This window comes from Thamnophis sirtalis, unplaced genomic scaffold, assembly GCF_051295495.1.
Source record: "Thamnophis sirtalis isolate CommonGarterSnake01/CBP01778 unplaced genomic scaffold, rThaSir2_p1.2 scaffold_12, whole genome shotgun sequence".
NCBI lineage: Eukaryota > Metazoa > Chordata > Lepidosauria > Squamata > Natricidae > Thamnophis > Thamnophis sirtalis.
The window spans coordinates 38,237,594-38,263,009 of record NW_028261392.1 but is presented as its reverse complement, the minus strand read 5'-3'; the positions used below and the strand labels follow the sequence as shown (position 1 = coordinate 38,263,009).

Here is a 25,416-nt window from a genome sequence, read left to right as displayed (position 1 = left end):
TTCACTGGGAGGGGATGTAGATATAATAAATACATTTATAAGTCCCCATTTAAACATTCATTCAGGAATTTTTGTAGTTACAATGCTGTTACCAGAACTGCTATTGCTAAGTGGTACAGTCAGGTGTTTCATTAACAACCGCTTCACTTACTGCAGAAAAGTTGTATTTCCAATTAGTGTCCTTAAGTGAGGACAACCTATATGGGCATTTACAAAATGTAACCATTTCACATTAATAATAGTATAGGTCAACTCTAGACATACTCTTGAACTTAAATATATTAAATTGACAGCACTCCCCAATATGGTTTTAAGCTATAAACTGCACCCAGTTAGGTTCAAGATCAAATTCCATTTTTCCCCATCTAATTTTATGAAATTAGAAATCATAGCACTTACAAAAACTTCAGTGTTGCTATTTCTCAAGCAATTTCCATTTGGTATAGTGGTTTCAGGGGCAACGTCATCTTGGATTCCTTTTTCTCTGAACATAATTTTAAAAACATTAAAAAACTCATATGAGGTATGAACATTTAAGAGAGTAGAGCATACTATTCTGTAATCTTATTAAAGAGATTGCTAGCTAAATCAATGTATCCACCAAAGAGAAAAAATACATTAGAAGTGATACTCAAAAGCTAATTTCTTAAAACAAATAATGTATCAATATTTGCCTAGCGTAAAACTGTATATATAGCAAATATAGAGCCAGAATAGATATTCCACAGAACATGCAAATAAATGTATTACATTTGTTTTAATGAAAATTAACTACAGAAAGCTGGAATCAGGTTTCCCTCTACTGCTAAATATCTGTGAATGTGATTTTTCTCTCTATGAAAAATCTGAAAGAAATCTTTTCCAAACAACTGGCACTTTTCCTGTTTTGTGAAAATCAAATGCACATAAAATAAACAGGAAAATATTTTCACATTATCTGTAGTGTTTAGTTCTTCAAAAGTCATTGCAGTAAAACCATTTTGAAATCTATCAAACAAGCACTTATTCTTTTACTATACGTATATATAAAGTAAAATAAAATAAACTCCAATTATATAAATAGTATTGTTTTCATAATAAAACTACAAACAGTGTTATATTAGTATTTCAATCAAATTTCCCACGAACTTATTTAACATAGACTAACATGCAAGTAACAATCTTTAATTTGGGCTTGATTTCCTTTTGGGGAGAAAAATGAGGCAGCAATTCCAAACACTGTCTGTCTCACTGTCCAATTATCTATTTATTCTGAAGAAGTGCTTATATACATTCAATCAGAATAAATTAAGATAAGGTATGTCATTTGCATCTAGAATGTCTCAAATTCCATTCAGCTGACTTGATAGTAGGAATATTATAATTGATGCTTATTCAAGTTCTAATTTACTGTATTATTAAAGACAAAAGCAATGACATCTGTATGCAGATGGTAAAATCTCAAGAGTACAACCAAATATAATTCTAAATCTGACGCACCTTCAAAATGATTTTTCTCAATCCATCGTTTTGAATGTGCTAGATAAGTTTAAGTTTCATATTTATTTCCCAGTATGCTCAAGTGCCATTATGTAGAAACTTAAAATAGTATCTGGGATTGCTTACAGTGTTGTTCTTATTGCAAATGGAATTGCTCGCTAGCATCAGGAAAATTAATAATGAGTTATTACAATAAACCAGTGCCAAATTGAGGATCTTTTCCACATTTCCATTCAATTTAGGCCTGTCTTTCATCAAGCTACCTGATACATTAAATAACAGGTACAGATAGTCCTTGACGTATGACCAGAATTGACTCCAAAATTTCTGTTATTAAGTGAAATATTTGTTAAGTGAGTTTTGCTCCATTTTACAACCTTTCTTGCCTTCATTGTTAAGTGAATCACTGCAGTTAATGTTAGTAACCTGGTTTTTAAGTGAATCTGGCTTCCCCATTGACTTTGCTCATCAGAAGGTTTCAAAAGGTGATCACATGACCTTGGAAGGGTCATAAATATGAATTGGCTGCCAAGCATTTGAATTTTGATCACATGATTATGGAGATGCTGCAAAGGTCGTAACTGTGAAAAATGGTCATAAGTCACTTTTTTCAGTGCCATTGTAACTTTGAACAGTCATTAAATGAACTGTTGTAAGTCTAAGACTACTTGTACATAAGGTTTTGGCAACAGATACATACTTCACAATGGAAAGCAGTGCCAGGATACTAGGGCTTAACATTTTTGGTTGAAATCAATTACTTTTATGATTTACTTCTATTCCAGATCTATAATGCATTTGTCTTCAGTGGGAAAAGGACAGGACATCTTTCACTTGACTTTTATTAACATTTCTCATAGCTCTATAGACAATCATTTCTAGCCTTCCAATCCTGTTTCCCTCTCACCAAACTTCTCTGCTCATCCATATATCTCACAGGGAAAAAGAAAAATCTAATTTGACTTGCTGTTTATGTTGCTCCGTGTGTGTGTGTGTGTGTGTGTGTGTGTGTGTGTGTGTGTGTATGTGTACCTTCATCCAATCTGTCCCTACCCATGTATTCTGTATTTCTTCCTTCTTCTGGCCATAGGTCAGAAAACCAACATTGCTTGTGTCCTACATATAGCCATCCCTCTATCTTTTTTCCTGCTGCAAATTCAGGATTGAGAGATCTATTCTAAGTGGTGTGGCAAATGTTCACAACCAGCTACAGTGTGAGTGTAGTGTTGAATGTAGGCAGGGAAGTCATTTCTCTTTTCTCCTTTGAGAAAAAATAATAACTTTGGATGGTTGGTTCTCCTATTTAAAGTAAAATAAAGTAAATAAACTACTTTTTAAAAGAAGAGCTTTATTTTTTTCCCCTAGCTGAATAGAATGGTGTGTTTAGGCATCAGGGTTGGCTAAGTACTCACCCATGATCCTCTCTGACATCACTGAACTGACATCTTTCTCCTGGAGACATTCACACTCGAAGTATGTAAAGAACAGTCTTTAAATGTATGGAATTGTGAGTGCTGGCATTCACACAACTTTACAATAGCAAAGTACTACCTGGAAGCCAAAGTACACACAGTATTATTCACCACAATTTCTCTACTGTAGAGCAATTTCAGAGATGTTGATGGGATTATCTGAAACATTAACTTAAAAAACTCTGGTTGTGTAACAAATGAACAGGTCTATAGATTAACATTTATCCACATTTCCAAACAATAGCAACAGCAATAGCAGTTAGACTTATATACCATTTCATAGGGCTTTCAGCCCTCTCTAAGCGGTTTACAGAGTCAGCATATTACCCCCACAGTCTGGGTCCGCATTTTACCCACCTCGGAAGGATGGAAGGCTGAGTCAACCTTGAGCCGGTGAGATTTGAACCGCCGAACTGCAGCTAGCAGTCAGCTGAAGTGGCTGCAGTACTGCACTCTACTCACTGCACCACCTCGGCTCTAAAACAATAAACATAACTTAATGAAACATAGTTTTAAATAAAAATACCAAGATAATGTTTATATGCTATTGTTAGAAACTTACTTGTGGTTAGAGAAATTGGCAACCGGACCGGATTCTACTTCCATTACCACTACATCCTCTCAGCAAGGCAGAAAGTAAATCATCCAGGGCAGACACTTCAATATGAAAAAGAATATAAACAGAAAAAAATTCAGTTTATTCTCCATAGCATCCCTGCGAACAGCAGTAACAAAACTTCAACACTGAAATACACAATCCCATGAAACATTTCAAAGATACAAAAGTAGCAATTCCCAAGGAAAGTGTATAATTTGATTTTAGCAAAATGAAACTTCAGTAACATTTTAATCAATGGCATTATGTGTCAACGATCCTACAGATATCACAAGTAATTTAGCAACATTTATGATGAAAGCCAGTTATCTAACTGCAGACAGCAGTTAGTACAAACATGAGGAAAAATACTACTGGTAATATAGTAGCTCACACTTTGAGGCATAGAGTTGATGCGTAGGATGTTTAAGGGAACACCCATTTAACATGCATTTAATATTGTAAGGAAAAACAGACTCCTTTTGCAAGGATTATAAACATACTCAAGCAAGATGCTCTGATTCTGCGATCAATTGATGTATATAATTTGTTGACCGTGTGTGTGTGTGTGTGTGTGTGTGTGTGTGTGTGTGTGTGTGTGTAATTTGTTGAAGTATGGGGGCTGGAAGAGGAAAGAATGTGAGGGAAGGAAAGAGAAAGAAAGGGCACTATATGCTCTACTCTACAGTATCTTTAAAAAATTTCATACCAGCTTTCAATCACACATTTAGTTCTTTGTGTACATGGTTGTTTTGCCACACCCTCTCCTGAATAATTGAAGATGAACAATGCATCTAATGCAAAGAGCATTAGATATGGCAATTTGTCAAGGGTCTCCAGCAGTCGTAGGGGTTTGAGACATTCTTCCTTTGAAATAAGCAACATATATTTCTCAGTGCTGAATTTAATTAAAATATGGGAAAGTAAATACTGCTGCAGTCCACCTCTGTCAATCTGTCTCGGTTTTCCTTTCTGAATTAAAGCTGCTTACTTTTTCTTCTATTATTGTTTTCGAACCATGTTGCATCTTTACAAAGTGTAGCCCTTCCAGAGGTTTCTCACATCTTAACACTTTTTAAATAGATTTTTTTTTAGTCTATTGCTAGTCTTAACTGCTAGTCTTAACCCACGTAAGGATGGGTTGAGTTCTCACCCTCCCCCCCCGCCGCCAACGCAACATCCTGTTTAATTCTCCATTCAAAAAATACAAGCAAGCAGTCTCCATTTAATAAGGTCCTTTACCTTTTGACTTACATTATGACTTGAGCTGATCCCCTATTTATTACATCCCTTAACAAAAATCATTTCATTTTATGGTCACAGGTTTAGTCCCCAATCATAGTCCTCTTTTAAAATAAGCTTTTGCGGGTAAAGTTACTTGATATGTTATTTGATGTGTTATCATAAAACACTACTGTCAAGAAGTTTCCTTTACCATATAACATCAGAAAGTAAGCTGCTCAGATGTATGTATGTGAGAACAATCCACATAATGACTAGGGCAGGGATTCCTAAGCCCTGGGCCATGGACCAAGACTACCAGTACAGGAACTGGGCTACACAGCTGGAGGTGAGCAATTGAAACCATCCCCACCCACCCCCCCAGATCCGTGGAAATATGGTCTTCCATGAAACTGGTCTCTGGTGCCAAAAAGGTACTACTGGAATAGGGGACTGTATGTTCAGACTGTAGCAAACTTGCTATAATCTTGCCTTCAGCAAATTACAGAAATATCAAAACAATGTGCATTATGACAACATCACACAAATGCTAATAGTATGTATTTGTATCCTAACATCTGACACAAGAACATAATGTCTGAATGATGACATAATCAACATATTATTTGTCCTTGCAGATATCCTTGGACTAAGACCTTCCATTATTTAGTCAGGTGCTGACAATGTTTTAGGTTAGAGGATTATCTTGGTAAATATGTATAGGCCTCACATGAATCAAGCATAATTAAGGGAGTTGGAAAAATGACTTTTTGTAATGTTATTATTTCAAAGTGTCCATATCCTCCCTCACTGTCATTTCTGATGCACAAAAGGTGTAGTGGCTGCTTTTTGCAGATATAAACTAACTTGTAATACAAGGTCAGAGTTCAAGACAACCATAAGGAAAACATCTGGACTATGTAACAGGTATTCCCGGATAAGTAGAATATTAAGATACTGGGGAATACTGATGTTGCCATATTTTATTAAGGAAGCCTCTTTGGGAATTCATTAATAAAATCAAAATTAGCATGTAAATATTGAGTATTTTAGGTAAACAAATCTGTAGAATTTTTTAAAAAACAGGATAGGTAACAGTTTTAAGCACTCTTCTGGATAATGCTTCTGCTCAGGAATGAAGTGTAAACCCCACTGAAACAATAACAATACTGTAATGAAATGTGACCTAAAAAGTGGTCCTACAAGTTCTGCCCAATCACATTTAACAATGGTTTTCAAAAGGGAAATAGCATTATTAAAACAACCTTGCAATGAGGATTCTAAGATATTAAGTCTTTTAAGAAAATATGTTTTACTTAAAACCATAGTAATAAATGCTCCACCAGAAGGTACTATACATTTTAGGAAAGGCACCAGTGGGTATGAAAGCCTCCCAGTGAGGTTAACAGGCACAATCAATGAAACTGTAAAAGGGGGAAAAAAACCAATTTCCTACAACAATGGAAGTCTTGTCCAATGGACACAAAGTAAGGCAAGGTTTTTGCCAAGTTAAAAAAAGATATGGAAAAATAAGAAAACCCAGATACACTTTGTTAATAAAGTAGTCAAGGAATAAATTACCTAAATTAGTTTGTGTGTTCTGTGGAATAAAAAGGAAATTCAAGTTAACTATTGTTATAAAAAATATTTAGGACTAGGGAAAGGATTAAATCTAGAACAGGGGTGTCAAACTGGCAGCTCAAGGGGTCAATGCGTCACGTGCAGGCCACGCCCACCCCAGTTCTGCAAAGGAGAAAAAGTCTTGAAACATCATGTGACGGCAACATGACCCCGCGAGTTTGATGCCCATGATCTAGAACATAAGCCATATAAAGATCATATATAAATCCACGACAACATTTGGAATATTATATTCCATTCAACCCTACATAAATTTGGCCAATATATAGGAAACAATGACCAATAAAATATTACTAGCATATGTCACCTACAGAGGTCATGCAACCACTGACATACAAATTTAGTTTAACTAAAGCATCAGCAAAAACACATACACACAATATAATACAATATAGGAGATAATATATTAAAACCATAATAAAATCACCATAATTTGGAGCCATCAAATTGCAATGGGATAGATGTTATAATATGACATCTAAGGAAGCTAACACTCTAATACCTTTCATATGAATAAAGTCTAAAATATTTGGAGTTTTGGGGGAAAGAAGACTAATGGTATGAATGAAGATTTTTTATTCATTGACCTCTCATTTTATTTTGATCATTTATTTGATCAAATTATTTGATCACATATACTATACAATACAATAGCAGAGTTGGAAGATACCTTGGAGGTCTTCTAGTCCAATCCCCTGCCTAGGCAGGAAACCCTATACCATTTCAGACAGATGGCTATCCAACATCTTCTTAAAGCCTTCCAGTGTTGGGGCATTCACAACTTCTGGAGGCAAGCTGTTCCATTGATTGATTGTTCTAACTGTCAGGAAATTTCTCCTCAGTTCTAAGTTGCTTCTCTCCTTGATTAGTTTCCCCCATTGCTTCTTGTTCTACCCTCAGGTGCTTTGGAGAATAGTTTGACTCCCTCTTCTTTGTGGCAACCCCTCAGATATTCATGTTCAGAACAAAGAAAACATATCTCCGTTGAAAGTACTATTCTTAATGGTAAAGTATTTTCACAATGTCTCAATGCTCACAAATATAACCACTGTTAGTATCAACAATTTTTCCAAGTCATTTAGAAGCAGGTGTCACTAGATATCATATTCTCAGAACTCAAAACTCTAAATCAGCAGATTGTCGATATAAAGCTTTTTTCCCCTGCACTCACATTCTTAAGTGAGTATCTATTGGAAATCTCTTACCACAATCATCCTAATAATTTGTCTATGGAGATTCTCAATCATCCAGGAGGTCATGATTGTTCCAAAGGGGCTTTTTCAAGAGGCAACTGGACTTTCTGGGTTTTTTTTCTTTGAAGATGTTTCACTTCTCATCCATGAAGCAAAACATCTTCAAAGAAAAAACAGAAAATCCAGTTGCCTCTTGAAAAAGCACCTTTGGGACATCCTAATAATTTGTTCTTGATGAAATACTCTTAAACACAGTTACAGTTACAACCACAACCAGAAAATGCCTTGTTACCGATTTCATCTATATTGTGAATCATCAAAACGCAAGTAACCAGATGGTCAAACCCTATTGGGAATTGAACTCCCAACTGAATCTTTGCATTCGGCATTTTAGATTACTATATAGAAACTATGCCACACAGGACACACTATAAAAACAGATGCATTTCCCATTCCAAGATAGAGGGAATGTGAAAATTATGTACTGTATGTGGTGGATTGACACAGATAGCATAGATTCTACAGTATATATAGTATTCTAAGATCTGACAGGTAGGAAGCTCTTTCTCTACCTCCTTGCCTCTGAAGTTTAGATCATTACTTCGTTATTATTATTTTATTTATTTATTTATCAAGCATGTATTAGATAACATATATAAGTATAAACGTAATTTTGAATACATGAAGTGCATACAAATAAAAAGGAACATTAGGACAGGGATGGTAGGCACTTCGGCTTATGCATGTCCCTTACAGACCTCTTGGAAATGGGATAAGGTCAACAATAAAAAGCCTAAAGTTAAAGTTGTGGGGGTTTGAGGAAGAAACCACAGAGTCAGGTAGTGCATTCCAGGCATTGAAGGTTTACCTTGACTTAAATATTGTTATGATGCAATAGACCATATAAGACTCTGTAACATGAAAATAAAGTCCTTTAACTGTTGTGCAAAGCTGCACAAAGTATAGTGCAGACAGTGCAAGAAAGGAGACATTTCATATCACCATGGGCGCAAATCAAAGACAAACATACAAATATGGCAGCAATGTACATGAAGGAAGGAGTTTACCCTGCCCTGTCAAAGTCGGATACAAAAAGGAAAAAAAACCTCCCAAATCACAAAGACGCTACCTCCAGCTTTTTTAAGTTTTCAGCGCAAAGAACTCACAATTGGCGGTTGAGACCGTGAATGGGAATTAGACAAAGCCTCAGCCAAGGAAGTTTTGGGTTTGCCAAAGAAAGAGGAAGGGGGAAACGAGGGGGGGTCATAAAGGAGGGGGCTATACATTACGAGATAGTAAAGCCAGTGTAAAGGAGAGCGGCGGAGCAGCTACAGAAAGACACCGAGAGAGGAAAGCTGCAGGGCGCCTATTGCAAGCCCCGCGGGGAACTGCAGCCCCTGGGAGAACCAAAGAGGGAGCAAAGCTGTGTCCACGGCCGGCTCACCCCCTCCCCAAACCCAGCCACCAGCACGGACAGGGACCGCGCGCGCGCCCCCTACCCAGCGGGCTGAGCCGGTCCAGAGAGTGAGCCGATTCGGACCCGAAAGAACGAAGCAGGGCGGTCCCTACCGCTGACTCAATCCCTGGCGCAGAGCCAGGGCCAACTCCCGCCCTCCTCCCGTCGCTCTCCCTTCACGCGTCTCGACCCACCCAATGAAAAAGGAATGTGGTGACAGCCGCCCGGAAAAGATTATCGGCTCCTTATCTGGAAGGGAGAAGCTTTCTTCAAACCCCACCCCTCGGAGTTTTTTTTTTCCCTCCTTTGCCGGGAGGTGAAGAATGGCGGAGAAGGGCGGGGTTTCCAGGCATGCTGCACCAACCGGTGGGATCAACAAAGAAGGCACTTCCGTTCCGCCACAGATCTTGTTCTTAACTGAGGCAGAGCCCCTTGGGGAATGTAATGAGTGTTGCACGTATTGATTGCCATGGGTTCCCGATGGCGCCAGCTGCAATGCTTGGTTCAGATATTTCGCCCAGAGGTTCGCCTGTTGCCAGCTACCTGTCAGTGGCGAAATCCCGTTAGGTTCTGGCACAACTCTGCTGTCAATTATCGCCAGCCGCCATCCGGCAATGGACCGGCTCGGGGAAAGAGTGGGGCTGGTACGCTCTCTTCCTGGGGGACGGAAGACAACGAGGAGGGGGACCTGGTAGACAACGACGATGAAGAAGAAGAAGACCTGGATGTAGAAGACAAGCTGTTGGAGGAGTCCAGATTACCGTTTGTCTCGCTGGAGGCTCAAAGAGTGTTTATTGTACACCCGGCTGTGAAATGGGGACCTGACAAGCCGAAGCTGACCACAGGTGTGATCAAGATTGTCGCCGTGGCTGCTTAGAGGGGCCAACCCAGGTGCAACTCAGTCTGGCTGCATGCATGAGCCACGCTCGGTGCATTTGGATGCTGTGCAAATGCTGAGAACCTCTGTGAAGCAAAAGCTCTACTAAGGGGGTTTAATAAACTGCAGTTATGTAACACGGGATCGTGATAGGGTAGAACTCTTTTTTTTAAAGTAAAAGTTGCAACCTTTCTCATAATGAGGGTTTTCCCCAAAGTTGCATATCCATAATATTTCCAGTAATAGAAAGATGGTGTTACTATGATGATGCAGTGGTTTTTGTGCATATTGTAGGTTTTTTGTACCTCTGGTTTAGAAAATGAGGCAATTTCAAGGAACACCAAGGGTAGGACTATGACAGTGATGGCTAACCTTTTTGTTGTCACGTGCTGAAAGTGCAATGTGCGCATGACCTCCCCCCTCATGCCCCACCTCCCTGCACATGTGTGTGCAACCCCTGTATGTCCCACGCCCCCACACATGTATGCATGACCCTCCCGTGCTTCCTACCCACGCTGTGCTTGCGCACAATACCCTCTGTGCACACCCCAGCCCCCCGTGCATGTGTGCACGTCTCCTGCATGCCCCCCGTCCCCCTGTGCATGTGCAGCAGAGACCCGAAAATCAGCTGGCCAGAGGGAGACTCATGCACATGCACAGTGGAGCTGAGCTGGGGCGACAGCTCACATACCTGCAGAGAGGCTCTGCATATCACCTGTGGCACGCATTCCACAGGTTCACCATCACGGGCCTATGACCTCTGAGATGTAGAAATCCAGAGGATGCCTAAAAGACAGTATACTTTCTAGTCATCATTCCCAATTTTTTGCAGTAGATTTACAGTGATCTCTCAGTATTGAAAAGAGATATCAAAGAAGCTTTCATTTAACGTTAATATTTAAGAAAAAGCTAGTTAACATTAATCTATTGTGATTTAATTATTTTATCATTTTATTATTTTATTATTTTATTTACATTAACACTTCAATCATACTTAAGGTCTTTGGGAAAAGGGCATAGTTTCATTTGTCCCAAATTCTTCAAAATGGACAGAGCATAAACTTTTTTTAACATTAATCTAATCCAAATGTGGTCATAGTCTTCACCCATTCTCAGGTACTCTACAAATGGCAGGCCAAAAAGTAACATTTTAAAACAATTTTTATTTTTTAAAGATTACTACAGGTAGTTAGTGTTGATACCCCAATATACATGTTTTTTAAAGGGGGAGAAATATTGAGAGGTCATATTTTAAAAGATTTGGGATTTTTATTTTTTGCTACTATTATAAACAGGATAGGAACATCAAAATCTCATGAAAGTTGGTAATTTGTGATTTCAGCCATTTCATTGTTTTAAATGTAGCCATTTTTATTGAATGTTGGTGTTCCATGGGCATCATCTTTAGGAATCATATGCCATGTTGCCAAACTGGTTTATATGATGATTCTCAGAAATCTTTGTTGCTGTTAGAGTGCTTATAAAGGAAAAGATAGAAACCACTGGGTTCAATTTGTGTTTTATCATTTAATGCATTCAAACTTGAATGAATATAATTGACATTTTACTGACGTCTGTACTATTGATATATGGAAAGCATGCTAATAAAATTCCATATTTCTGTAGTACTTCCCCTTAATTTTAAAAAAATAAATATTATAAGGTATCATTACATCCATTTTAATGCAGTTGCTTATATATAGGCAAATGTTAGAAGTATGTGATGTGTGATTATTGTTACAATTAATTTCCCCCCCCAATATTATAGCTGAATTGCAGCTAGCTGAAGCTGTTACTCTAATAAACACCCTTCAAAACTGGACCGTGATAGATAAAATCATTCTGCCTATACAAATTCCTGACAAGAAATTTATCTTTCAGAAAGGAAATTTTCAACTTCTAACTGGTAAGAATGTATCTCAAAACTTTTCTTAATGTATGTAATACTTATATAGGTAATCCCCGGATTACAAGCGTTCCCTTAGCAAACATTTGAAGTTACATGATAAAAGCCACTCCACTTGTGGCGACTCACCTTGCAAAGATCTCTCTGTCACAGTTTCTTTGCCTACTTCATTGCTTCCAGGTTTCGGTGCATTTGTAGAGAACAGAGGTCTAATGTACCGTGAGATCATGCGAGATCTGTAATGCGAGATCTCGTGCTACTAATCTTTCATGATCTCGTACTGTAAGGCTCTATTCTCTGCGAATTGAGGCCTGGATATTTGCAAATGGACGGAAGACTTCGGTCCTTCAGGCCTTCTCTCTGTTTGCCATTTCCTTGCCAAACTTACAGGGAGATTGCGCCCCTGTAGGCTTTGGCAGCCCCTTGCAAAAAGCCTTTGTCGGCAGCAGTGAAGCTTGGGAGGGACAGATGCCTCCCTCCAAAGCTCTGTTGCTACTGGCAAAGGCTTTTTCCAAATAGCTGCCAAAGCCTACAGGGACGCAGTCCACAAGTGCCTCAGTGGCAAGAAAGGAGGCCTGGGGGTGCGTGTGTGGCCCTCCATGCCTTTTTCATTGCCAAAGCCTTCCTCAACCAGTTTTGGGGCGAGAAAGGAGGCCCAGAATGGCATATGCAGCCCTCCGTGCTTCCTTTTTCATTGCTGAAGCCATCTTCAACCAGTTTGTCCGTGAGAAAGGAGCCCTGGAATGGCGCACACAGCCCTCCGTGCCTCCTTTTTCATCACCAAAGTGGTCCTCAAGTAGTGCAGCAGCGAGAAAGGAGGCTCAGAAGGACCTCCAGGGGAAGGAGAATGACATCCTTGTGGGTCAGGGGAGACATTGGGTGATCTGAAGCAGGTGACCTGTTTCATCACTACCTCCCCACCATGGCCTTCCCCACCCCAAGATATCTCACCCGCACTTAAGGAGCTGTGCTTTTGATTAGCAAATGCATGGGCAAAAGGAAGGAGTGATCACATTCAAGGTACAAGATTCACTCCTACGAATCCTCGGGTTACGCATGGGATGGGCAGGCTCCACTCCATTTGTAACTTGTGGACTACCTGTAATTAAGTTCCTATGAATATTTCTATTTGTATGAAATCTGGTTCAAATTCTCATTTGCAATGAAAATACAGTATTGTCATGTTTTTAATGTTTTTTCAAATAAATTAGAAATAGTGGATATTGTACTTCTTAATATTTTTTTTAACATGAGTGATGCTATACCTTGCTTAAGCTATCAGAGATTTGATTGATAAACATTTGAACCATTGCTTGACTGAATAATTGTAGTTTTCAATATCATTTCATTCCTAAAGACAAAATAATTAGATCTTACTTTCCAAATATAATTATCTTAATTTTTCCTTTCAGAAAAAATTAAAAGTTTGCCCTTTTTATCATCTGTCTTCGTAAATGTAGAAATGCTCTCTCCTGTAGCTAAAGTAAGTACATTTTAGTTTGAAAATATCAATTCTTTTAATTCAACTTTTTGGAATTTTTATATGAATATAGGGTGCATGTTTCCTGTAAACCTGACACCAGCCATAGCATTAAACAACTGAAAGAAGCCATATAAGATTGGAAAATGTGGAGAGGCTTGGCCCATAGAATTGTCAAAAATCAACATGATTGAATGGATAGCATCATCTTTATAATAAATGCTTGACCAGTAATAATGGCAAATGCTAACCATGACATGGCTCAGATTTTCTGGTTGTAGAGAGATAAGCAATATGATAACATAGAAGTCAGCACTAGTTAGTTTTTGTGGGTGGTTACTTCCTAATTACCACTTAAAAATACAAGTGCTGATTTCAGACAACTTGCAAACCAGCATCTGCAACTGCTTAAATAAGCTATTAAGGAAACTTTCTTGAGTTCAGGGTTTTTTGAAGTTTAGAGGTTTTGGTTCAGGTATTTATATTATACTCCCATGATTGAGATTACCAATAGAGAAAGCAGAATTCATGCTGGTGCTATTTTCTGCCAACTCCAAAATAGTAACAATTTAAATCAACCAAAGGGAAAAATCCTACAGCTTTCTGTTGTTATCAGGTCCAAGACAACTGATCCTCTTGCATCTTTCTCCACCATCATTTCTTTCATCCATAGGGGAGAGGGGGCATCTGCAAGATAAGTCAGGAATTTCCTAGAAAAGCTCTGCATGGCACAGCTTGTCTTCCATAAGATGCCAGGCTAATTAAAGTATTCCGTCATGTACCTTCTGGAATAGTGTGTAAACAGATCTGCTCAGTAGCAATATTTTCTTTGGAATAGTGGCCTCTTTCCTGTTACCAGTTTGGAAGACCATAGCTTTCCAGTGGCCCTTGTGGTTGGAAAGAGAATTTGTATTATAATAGAAAATATTGGGAGTAGGTATTTTGTCTATCTCAAAGGTTACATGATTTATTTGTATTTATTGAATATATTTTAAATATTACGCTCAATAGCGTGTTTTATTGTTAGCTGCCTAGAATAAGAGGAGGTATATTCATGTATGTAAATAAATATTTAATTTTGCATCTGTAATTATTTGATCTAGTTTGGCATACTTTACCTTTCTGGGTTCTTTGTAATTTTTCACCCTCAGATACTGCACTTATGAAAAGGGGTCACCAGGCAACCCAAATGTTCCTTTGTTATTAGAGTGCGCTGTATGATGATGAATTATCCCCACATGATGCACTTTAGCTTTTATTCATCATAGGCTAGAGAGAGGCTTGAATGCAAGTAAATTTGCAGAAATATTAAAAATTTCCATTTCCATTATATTTGTATAGAAAGAACTTGAAAAAGCCTGGGGTGTGAAGGTTTTTGACAGATACACCATTGTCCTTCATATTTTCCGATGTAATGCTCAAACAAAGGAGGCAAAACTCCAGATAGCTTTGGCTGAACTGCCACTTCTAAGGTATACAAAGTAGTGAAAGTAATGTTAGTATCAACGATATGGAAAATATATTTTCAGGTAATAATTAAAATAATGCGTTGCCTACTTGCATTAGATTATATGTCTATACATTTGTACAATGTTTCACATAAGAAAATTGAGATCAAACATGGAAACCTGATTATTATAATTCCACATAATAATATTTTGTTTTATTCTATGGCTTTGTGTTTGAAGATGTATGTGTGTGAGAGAGACAGCTTTTGGAAATCCTGAAATAACTTATGACATTAGTTTCTGGACTAGTTCTCAATATACTGTATTTCTCACATTGAAAGCATCATTTGAATGTCAGTGTTCTCCAAAATTAGATTTTATTCCAAATTCCAAATTTATTTTAAATTATTATGAATGTCAACTGGCTGCGATGTGTTTATTGTTAATAGTAACTGGAGTTCCATACCCATAATTATATTATTTATGTATTACTTTCTATATTAAATAGTATTTGCTTATGTGTTACTGTGCCTTAAATGATTAGATTAACAAGATTTAAATTAAAATATAGGAAATCAATAACATAATTCTAATAGCAACAAGGCCCTTATGTACCATAATTTGGGCAGCAAAATCTTTAGGAATATTTGAAAATTTATATTCATTTAAATCAGTTGAGCTTAATAAATATATTACCAGAGTCAAGGCTTCAGATTGTGTTCAAATTACAACCATTAATTTAACCATTAATTTGACAATTATTTTAATTCAACTTTTTGGAATTTTTAAAATGAATGTGATGTGCATGTTTCCAGTAAACCTGACACGATTAAATGATTAGAATTACGTTGGTGTTGAAAAAAGTGACTTATAACCCATCTTCAAAGTTATGACCATCATGCTACCTCTGTGGTCACATGATCATAATTTGAGCACTTGGGAACCAGGTTGCATTTATCTTCTCACTGACCAGTATCATTTATCATTTTTTTTTATCATTTTATTAAGATTTATAGGCCGCCCTTTTCCCTGAGGGGACTCAGGGCGGCTTACAATCACAAGGGAGGGGGGTGCAGTATCAAAAAACAAAACAAAATGTGAACAAAGGAAAAATAATAAAACACAACTTTCGTTCAGCAATCAACACTCGGGCGGGTAAATTGGGAACCTATCCCCAGGCCTGCTGGGAGAGCCAGTTCTTGAGGGCTGCGCGGAAGGTCTGGATGGTGGTGAGGGTACGGATCTCGACGGGGAGATCGTTCCACAGGGTCGGAGCTGCAACAGAAAAGGCTCTCCTCCGTGTAGTCGCCAGTCGACATTGACTGGCGGATGGGATTCGGAGGAGGCCCAGTCTGTGCGATCTAATTGGTCGAAGGGAGGTAATCGGCAGAAGGCGGTCTCTCAAGTACCCAGATCCACTACCATGGAGTGCTTTAAAGGTGGTCATCAGTACCCTGAAGCGCACCCGGAGACCGACAGGTAGCCAGTGCAGCTCGCGGAGGACGGGTGTAACGTGGGCGAACCGCGGTGCGCCCACTATCACTCGCGCGGCTGCATTCTGGACTAACTGCAGTCGCCGGATGCACTTCAAGGGCAACCCCATGTAGAGCCCATTGCAGTATGCCAGCCTAGAGATCACAAGGGCTCGAGTGACTGTTGCGAGAGCCTCCCGGTTTAGGTAGGGCCGCAACTGGCGGACCAGGCGAACCTGGGCAAATGCCCCCCTGGTCACAGCTGACAACTGGTGGTCAAAAGTCAGCTGTGGGTCCAGGAGGACTCCTAAGTTGCGGACCCTATCTGAGGGGTATAGAATTTGACCCCCCAGCCTAAGTGTTGGTACATTAGCCAAATTGTTGGGAGGGAAACACAACAGCCACTCGGTCTTGTCCGGGTTGAGTACCAGTTTGTTAGCGCTCATCCAGTTCTTAACGGCCTCAAGACCCTGGTTCATCACGTCCACCGCTTCATTGAGTTGGCACGGGGCGGACAGATACAGTTGCGTATCGTCCGCATATTGGTGGTATTTTATCCCGTGCCTCCGAATAATCTCGCCCAGCGGTTTCATGTATATGTTAAATAGTAGGGGGGATAAGACCGAACCCTGCGGCACCCCACATGTTAGGGGCCTCAGGGACGATCTCTGCCCCCCGACCAACACCGACTGCGACCTGTCCGAGAGGTAGGAGGAGAACCACTGCAAAACAGTGCCTCCCACTCCCACCTCCCGCAGTCGTCGCAGAACCATACCATGGTCGATGGTATCGAAAGCCGCTGAGAGGTCAAGGAGAACCAGGATGGATGCATAGCCTCCATCTCTGGCCCTCCAGAGATCATCGGTCAATGCGACCAAAGCGGTTTCTGTGCTGTAACCAGGTCTGAAGCCAGACTGGAAGGGGTCAAGATAACTAGCTTCCTCCAAGGCCCGTTGAAGCTGGAAGGCCACCACCTTCTCCACAACCTTCCCGATAAAGGGGAGGTTGGAGACAGGACGAAAGTTGTTTAAAATGGCTGGATCCAAAGATGGTTTCTTCAGGAGGGGTCTCACCACCGCCGTTTTGAGTACGGCGGGGAAGTGCCCCTCCCGAAGGGAGGCGGTCACGACCGCCTGGATCCAGCCATGTGTCACCTCCCTGCTGTTGGCAACCAGCCAGGAGGGACACGGGTCCAGAATGCAGGTGGAGGCACTTACAGCTCGAATGGCCTTGTCCACGTCCCCAGAGGCAACATCCTGGAACTCAACCCAGAGATGATTTGCCAAGTAGTCCTCCTGTGTCTCGGCTGGATCTACTGCGGTGGAGTCCAAGTCCGATCGAAACCGAGCTACTTTGTCCGCCAAGAACTGAGCATAGTCCTCAGCCCTACCCTGCAAGGGGTCTCCCGCATCCCTCCTATTAAGGAGGGAGCGGGTTATCCTAAACAGGGCGGCTGGGCGTGACTCAGCGGACGCAACCAAGGCAGAGATGTGTGATCTTTTGGCAGTTCTTAATGCCCGGACGTAGTCCTTGGTGCAGGTGGTCAGAAGTGCTCGGTTCGCCTCGGACTTATCGGACCTCCACAGGTACTCTAGGCATCTCCTCCGGCGTTTCTTCTCCCGGAGCTCCTCGGTGAACCAAGGAGGCCTCCGGGATCCCCTGACCCGGAGGGGCCGTAGTGGCACAATCCGATCAAGAGACTCCGACGCCGCCGAATACCAGGCGGCAACCAGAGTCTCCGCCGAACTGTGGGCGAGAGTATCAGGAATAACCCCAAGCTCCGTCTGGAACCTCAACGGGTCCATAAGTCGCCTGGGGCGGAACCACCTGGTCGGTTCCTCCTCCCTACGGTGGGGGTTTGGCCTCCGGAAGTCAAGCCTCAGTAGGCAGTGGTCTGACCACGACAGGGGTATGATCTCATTACCCCTCAGACCAAGATCACACATCCACTGCTCCGAGAGGAATACGAGGTCGAGCATGTGACCCGCTGCATGGGTTGGACCCCTGTCAGTAGGTAAACTGACAGGGAATGTCGCTAATTGATATCATTTGATGTCTCAATATTGGTGGTGATTTGCTTAATGATCATGTCAAAAATTTATAAAATTGGTTGTATTCATAAGATGCCTCACCTAGTGGCCATACCACTTTGCAACAAATTTTCTGGATATAATTTGTGAACGTAATTCAAGGACTGCCTGTATTATCACTGTATTATAAACTTTCAGTAGACTAGTAGATCGCTTAAAATATTCCTTCTGTCTTTTCCTAGAACCAATGTGAGAAATGAGGTTGCTCAATTAGATCAACAGAGAGGGGGCTCAAGATACATTATGGGATCAGGTAGTATGAATAAGTTGGAAAAGAAAATATCTCAATAACCAATCAAAACATTCCAAAATATTTTCTCATAAAAGAGGCTATAAATCTTTCACTTTTCTTCAAAACAATAAATGTGTCTGTTTACAAAAATATTTGACCTTGTACTTAACTGACATGCCTTTTTTCTCTATATAATAGCAAACATTCTTGTTAAAATCTAACTGACTTGTAGGTTGAGACAGTCCCATAGTATTTGGCCATCTATATGTATGGCCCTAAAAAAAAACAATTCAGAACTACTGTAAGTCATTTCTATGTACTATGTATTTTTATAGAACTCTTCTTATAATGTTAGGCAAACTTATATTAAAATATTTGCTTGGATCTGATTCTGTGGATTCTCCATAGAAACTCTAAATAAGAATAAAAAAATATTTTTTTATTCTTTCCATAGATTGGTGATTATAAAAATGTCTTCTGTTAATGTTTAGAGATTGCTATAGCTATGATACATTAAGGAGGGCATAAATAGCCTTAAGGTATAGGGAGTATATTTAAGGAATATACATATTCTGTGGTATTGTACAGTGGTCCCTTGGTACTCATTGCTAATTGATTCCGGGAGGCGTGATGAGTACCAAAAATTATGAACACCTGTTGTGGCCCAGCAGGAGCCGTTGGAGCTGCTGATGGACTCCGATAGTGAGGAACCCTGTGAGTCTGCTATGGAAGATGTGGAGGACCCTGGGCAGGGTTCAGACTCAGAGAAGGGACCAGAGAGGTTGGTTGGACACCAGGAGGCGCCTGAGGCATGGAGCAGTGGGGAAGATCAAAGGGAGTTTGTCCCTGATGCCAGGCAACAGAGCGCGGAGAAACAGAGGCAGCAGTTACGGAGAGAGACTCATAAGAGATAATCAAGCCCGGGTGGTTGTGGCTTGGCCCCTCCCAAGAGAGTATATAAGAAGAGACTTTGGGAGGAGTCCTTTTGCAGGACACAACCATTCGTAATAATCTAGAGAACTCCTTGTCTGGTCTGCCTTGTGTTCCCGTGTCTGTTGGAGTCTGGGTTGCTGCCAACCTCTTGTCAGTGAGTCGTGTCCGGGCTTTCAGCCAACAGGATTATAATTGCTGTGAATAAAGATTGGCAAACAGCTAAGCCTGTGTCTGCGTTCATTACCGGACGGAGGGGGGCCAGAACAAACACCAAATATTTTTTTCTCATAAGGAATAATGTAGTAAGTCACAAGGCAGCTGACACCGATGAGTTCTAATTTATACATTGAGTACAAACAAATGATGAGTACCAGGACAAAAATTTTGTGTCAAAATGCCTGGAGTACCAAATTTAATGAGTTTCAAAACTGTTGATTATCAAGGAACCATTGTATTTTATCAGCTTTTGAGTCCTTGACTCCTAAAATTCCTGATTTCCATAGTATGCATTCAATTTTAATAATTATCAATATTTATAAGATAGAATTGGTATCTAGAAAGTGTACAGTTTTAGAAATATATAGTTTTTGAGATTTTGAGAATGTTTATTGTCATTATCGGAAGAATTGCTGCAAATCAACACAGTACCTCATATGCTCATTTACTCTGATTAATGTAAATATTAGATTACTGGTGGCACCAAAATATTGGTGCAAAATATGATTAGCGCATTTTTTATTCTTATATAGGTATAAAAATAAAAATGCAGCAATCTTAATATTCTCTTTCTATATTTTTGACAGGTGAAACTTTCATGGAAATTCAGCTTCGTCTCTTAAAAGAAAAAGAAGTTAAAATTCAAAAGGCTCTAAGGAAGCTTAAAAAAAATAGAAGTTTACTCAGAAAACAACGGAAGAAGTATGAATTTCCAATTATTTCAGTAATGGGCTATACTAATTGTGGTAAGGACCATTATGCTGGATATTCACGTAAACATGTATACGCCTTTGTATAGAATTTTTAAATTTGTGGAAAATATGATGAGACATTTCCTGAATGGAAAATTGGCATGCACATTCCAAATGGTAATTGTAGCTTTTGCTGTCCTTTCCACCTAGAAAACTACAGGAAAAATTAGGTTTTCAGTTAGGAGGGAATTTCCGAATTTCAAGTAAATAACATATGCCTTGAAGCTAGAGCGTGATGTACTTATATATGCATTCAGTAGTGATTTTCTATGATTGTCATTGTTTATTTCTTTTAACGAAAGATTACATGAAGCAAACTGTTCAGTTTATATCACTTCTGCCTTTATGTTAGGGAAAACCACTCTAATCAAGGCCCTCACAGGAGATGCAAAGCTACAGCCTCGAGATCAACTTTTTGCCACATTGGACATTACAGCACATGCTGGCTACCTGCCATCTCGATTGACTGTTCTGTATGTTGATACCATTGGATTTCTCTCTCAGTTGCCCCACAATCTTGTTGAATCATTTTCAGCTACATTAGAAGATGTAGCCTGCTCAGTAAGTACCACAGCAATTGCATATTTCTTTGTTCATTCATTCGTTTTATTGATTCAAAAAAGAATAACAGGTCTGTTTCTAATTTAAGAGTAAAAGAAAAGAAAACAAGTACATAATGCAAACAGTAGCAAAACATCATTTGGCAGAACTGAATGTCGGCTTTGAATGACAGTATCTTTAGTTTAAACTATGTTTCCAACTCATGCAGCATTACCAGTCCTTCTGTAATGTATGGTTGCTGTGAAGAATTCAACCTTTTATTCAAACACCTATAGGAAACGCTAGTATTGTATAACTACACATTTTTGGAATTGACTTCCTGAGGGTTGGCATGATGCCATGGTTAAGAAGCTGGATTTGGAGAGAGAAGACTCAGGTTGGAAAAATGACTATACCTCAACTCTTGATTGGAAAGTTGAAAAACTACAACATACATACAACATGTACAACATACATTGGAGCAATCTGGTAGATTATGGTCCATAACTTTCAGTGAAAAGGCCTTCATCCAGGAGTTGACTTATTCATGCTGAATCATCATATTCATCATTTGCATAGTAGAATGCTTCATGATACTATCTTTAACCTACCTTTTTTTCCTTCCCATCAAATCACAGAGTAATTTTTGTGTGTTATTTGCTGCTAGGATTTGATTCTTCATGTGAGAGACGTTAGCCATCCAGAAACCAGCCTCCAGAAGAAAACTGTATTATCAGTTCTCAAGAATCTTAATATTCCCAATCATCTACTTGAATCCATTATTGAAGTACACAACAAAGTGGATTTAGTAGATAGGTAAGAGATAACCTAACTTTCAAAATGCTATTATTTTCATTATAACGCGCAGCAGGAATTTCATTAATCTGATCAATGATTCGCTTATAATTTGACAAAATTGGTTTCTGAAGGATACATTTTTAGCCTAAAAATGCTTCTAAAATTGACATAGTCTGTGGAAACATAATTGGTGCTGATTGCTAAGTGTGCTATTTTGCCAGCTTTAGCTCATGATACTACTTATTTCGTTATTTAAATTTATGTCAGCTGCATTCTTCTATACAGAAAAGGGATCAGTTTACATGGTACATTTAAGACTTATTTTAAAAAAATAAAATACTAGGATTCTACCTAAAGAGCAGAAAGTAATAACAATCTGGAGTGGATCTGGGATGGAAGAAACCAATGTAACAAGTTTATGAGGTGACTGTTACCTGTCTTACTTAATCCTACATAGCAATTGGTGTAATGGTTCAGATTTTGGAGAGAGACTCCAAATGAACATATTCATGGCTTCTTTCTCCCTTCTGATTCTCTTTGGTACTTTTAAATTATTTTCCAAACAAAATTGTATTAGTATGTAACACTATTACACATTTAGTATGTAATGTAGGTTGTTTTCCTGCTATGTGATTTTAATATGATATGATAAATACCCATCAGAAAATAAATATTTCTTACTTATTTACAACAAACTAAAATATGAAATCTATAGTCCTATAAAATGTGTGTGGTGTGTGTGTGTGTGTGTGTGTTATGTAAGCAGGCTAAATTTCTACAGTTATTACATAATTGTCTCCTGTGCCAAGGTCTATTTTTATGATGTCTATCTGCTGCTAGGTATCAACCTACAGAACAAAATGCTATAGTCACTTCAGCTCTCCTTGGACATGGTTTAAAAGAACTGAAAGAAGAAATTGAGGAAAGAGTTTTGAAAGGAACTGGGAAAAAAATTATGACAATTAAAATCAATTTATCTGGACCGCAGCTCAGGTCAGTTACAACTACACACCAGCAATGGCTGGAAAATCATGCCAATTAGTATCAAAATTCTACTTTTTAGAAACAGTTTGCTTTTGGTTCTTTTTGCTGTATTGGTTCTTTTGACAAGTTTAATACTACTAGCTCATCCATTTTTTATTTGCTAAGCATATTTAATATCTAAAAATAATTTTTCTCTGTTAATTTATTGGCTGTGCATTTACACAACTGCTGCCCTGCCAACAGCAAAAAACCAAGCTATAGATATTAGCTGTAAAGCTGTGGTCACGCATTGTTAAGCTGTTCACTGTTCACTGTGGTGCTGTTTTATTAAATGCCAGATGCTGGTTTCCTGCAAAACTGTCTTAAAACATGGTCACAGGATTGCAGGATGCTGCAAATGGCCATAAATGCCATCATGTTCCTGGGCCACCAAAAAGCAATCACATGACTGCAGGGAGGGCAACTATTTGAACTTAGGATCTGGGTTGTAAGCCCCCTTTTTGAGGTAGGTGATAACTTCAAATAGTTGCTAAGTGAATGGTCATACGTTGAAGACTACGTACCTGCGTTTATAAGACTCAAACCTCAGGAAACCCATTTCAAAAAGTCTTCCAAACTATCCTTTCAGATTAAAATTATTCAATTTTACAAAAAAAGAAAACATGCAAGCTTGGAATATATTTCTCATCCTCGAAACCATGGGATTTGTGATACTCTTGATTAATAATGTTATTTCTCTAGTAATAAAACAACAGTTGTATTGTATCATTGCAGCTGGCTGTACAAAGAAGCAGTAGTACAAGAAGTTGATGTTGCTCCTGAAGATAATACAGCTAAAGTAAGGGTCATTATAAGCGACTCTGCCCTGTGGAAATGCAAACGACTATTTCCTCAGTCTAGTTATTTGTCTTGATAGCCACAACCTGTTTGCTTCTGGGAGAAAGATCCTCCAGCAATTTTTTAAGAGACAAGAGCTCCAATCACAGTGATGAGACTATAGACACAACATTGACTCCAGTGGACTTAAAAATTAATGTAAACATGGTTAATAAAAATGTTACTCCTGCTATAAAGCTTCTCAGCTCTTCAACACTGAGTTAGTGATGACAATGAGAAGAAAGCTGTTCCAGGTCAATTTTAAATATTTGTACAGGGAGTAGTTATTTATATGCGACAATTATATTTGAATAGAGGTTGAGGTGTTTCATTTATTAAATTTACATGCCACCCATCTCATTGTCAGGCAATTCTGGGCAGCTTGCAACATCATAAAAACATTAAATACATGTTTTATACAGCAATGTAAAGCATTTAAACATTGGGCATTAGCATAAAACTGGGTAAACCAACAATCTGGGGTGTAGATGAGATTCTCTTTTTAATCTCCTAATCACCTATAGCGGGGGAATCTCCATCAGGGCCCCAACTAATTGGCATAGCCAGGTTTCCAGCCCTTTCACAAGACCAAGAGAGTTAGAGTTAGTTTGCTTAATGCTGGAAAATATAATATATAAATATAACGTCATTTGGAGTCTCTTCAACTGTTGGAATAATGTGTGATTGCTTTACATGAGATGCAGAGTCTTAAAACAAAAACAAAAAATAGCTGAAAAGGAGAAAAAAATAAGCAGCTCAACCAAGAAAAGCACAGCTCAAATGGAAATATCTAGGACATTATGCTGTAGGCTTATCCACGTAGGTTGGAGGTCTCAATGCATAATATTACCCTTTAGTTTAATTCTATTTGGGGGGTACAGAATTTGTTGCTGTCACTCCTGCTACAGGTATTGTGGAAGATTCTCAGAGCAAACATTGCAGCAAACAATTATTTGGGATGGTAGATCAAGAAAGTGGCAGGGAGGGTGCTATTCACAGTCCACTTCCCATTCCTAATTCATCACCTGTGAAATAAGATAGTATGCAACCTCATAAACCTCAGCCATCATGAAACATTTTCCTTTCTCCAGCACAGTTAAGTCCTGATTCTTTGTTCTTTCAAACAAAATTCCCAGGGCAGTGCTGAACTAGACTTGGAGAGAACAAGATTCTAGGCTATTCCCTCAGCTATGGAAATTTTATTGACCTTGATCCAGCCCCCCACTCTTCACCCACTGAAAATTTAAACCACTGAAACCCATATAACATAATGGCATGACTTCCAGAGTTCCAGGTGCAGCTTCAGCATTCCTCCAGAAATCACTACTGAATTGTTATGTTTCACTGCTCTACAAAAGGAAAATGATTAAATGTACAAGAAGTAATAATATGAACTTTAGCTAATGCAATATTAATACAAATTAATTGGTTTTAAATGTGGCATTTATCCTGGTAGCGACTCTGGGGAGTGTTATTCACAGTATATCACTCCAAAAACCAATTGTGATCTTGAACTGAAAAGTACTGACCAAAGAAATGCTTAAAATTTAGAACTGGTTGCCGCAGAAATTTCTCTTTCTCATTTTATAGCTGCATTTATAGAAAGTTAAATACAATTTTATATTTTACAGCTGCCAATACAGCAACAAATACCCTGGAATCCGACCCTTTTTATACTTGAAAAAAATTATCCAAACCTGAAAAAAATTTAAAAATAGAATTAAAAATCAATGTGTTTTGCTTTCTGCACCCTGC

The 25,416-nt window shown here is 39.0% G+C and overlaps 2 protein-coding genes across 7 annotated transcripts in view; one reads left to right on the top strand and one right to left on the bottom strand.

Annotated features, from left to right (window-relative positions):
• The window catches only part of LOC106539932 (cohesin subunit SA-2), a 57,506-nt gene extending 48,147 nt beyond the window's left edge, over positions 1–9,359 (bottom strand). For 4 of the 5 annotated variants that reach the window (XM_087726898.1, XM_087726900.1, XM_087726901.1 and 1 more), the window contains exons 1-5: positions 9,101–9,183; positions 3,514–3,608; positions 3,309–3,428; positions 2,892–3,030; positions 400–484 (exon numbers count right to left, since the gene is read on the bottom strand). In XM_087726898.1, coding sequence (XP_087583024.1) covers positions 400–484; positions 2,892–2,941 — 135 coding nt within the window. In that variant the 5' untranslated portion in view covers positions 2,942–3,030; positions 3,309–3,428; positions 3,514–3,608; positions 9,101–9,183. Of the gene's footprint in view, positions 1–399; positions 485–2,891; positions 3,031–3,308; positions 3,429–3,513; positions 3,609–9,100; positions 9,184–9,251 lie in introns of those variants that run through there. The other variant, XM_087726899.1, reaches the window with a different exon arrangement.
• A 40-nt stretch (positions 9,360–9,399) lies between these two features.
• GTPBP6 (GTP binding protein 6) lies at positions 9,400–25,111 on the top strand. 2 transcript variants are annotated; one of them, XM_014054864.2, is made up of 10 exons: positions 9,400–9,902; positions 11,703–11,840; positions 13,253–13,323; positions 14,662–14,792; positions 18,513–18,583; positions 20,299–20,457; positions 20,816–21,024; positions 21,671–21,819; positions 22,642–22,794; positions 23,560–25,111. In XM_014054864.2, the coding sequence occupies exons 1-10, from the start codon at positions 9,527–9,529 to the stop codon at positions 23,696–23,698; spliced, it is 1,596 nt and encodes a 531-aa protein (XP_013910339.2). In that variant the 5' UTR covers positions 9,400–9,526; the 3' UTR covers positions 23,699–25,111. The 2 variants fall into 2 exon arrangements, with proteins under 2 accessions (XP_013910339.2, XP_087583029.1); XM_087726903.1 differs by lacking the exon at positions 11,703–11,840.
• The last annotated feature ends 305 nt before the right edge of the window (positions 25,112–25,416 follow it).

Bases quoted from the DNA above. Each gene is read 5' to 3' on its own strand.
- GTPBP6 (XM_014054864.2), top strand. From the start codon at position 9,527: ATGGGTTCCCGATGGCGCCAGCTGCAATGCTTGGTTCAGATATTTCGC. The intron at 13,324-14,661 runs GTAAGTACATTT...ATATTTGTATAG, and splicing joins TGCTCTCTCCTGTAGCTAAA to AAAGAACTTGAAAAAGCCTG. The intron at 14,793-18,512 runs GTATACAAAGTA...GTCTTTTCCTAG, and splicing joins GCTGAACTGCCACTTCTAAG to AACCAATGTGAGAAATGAGG.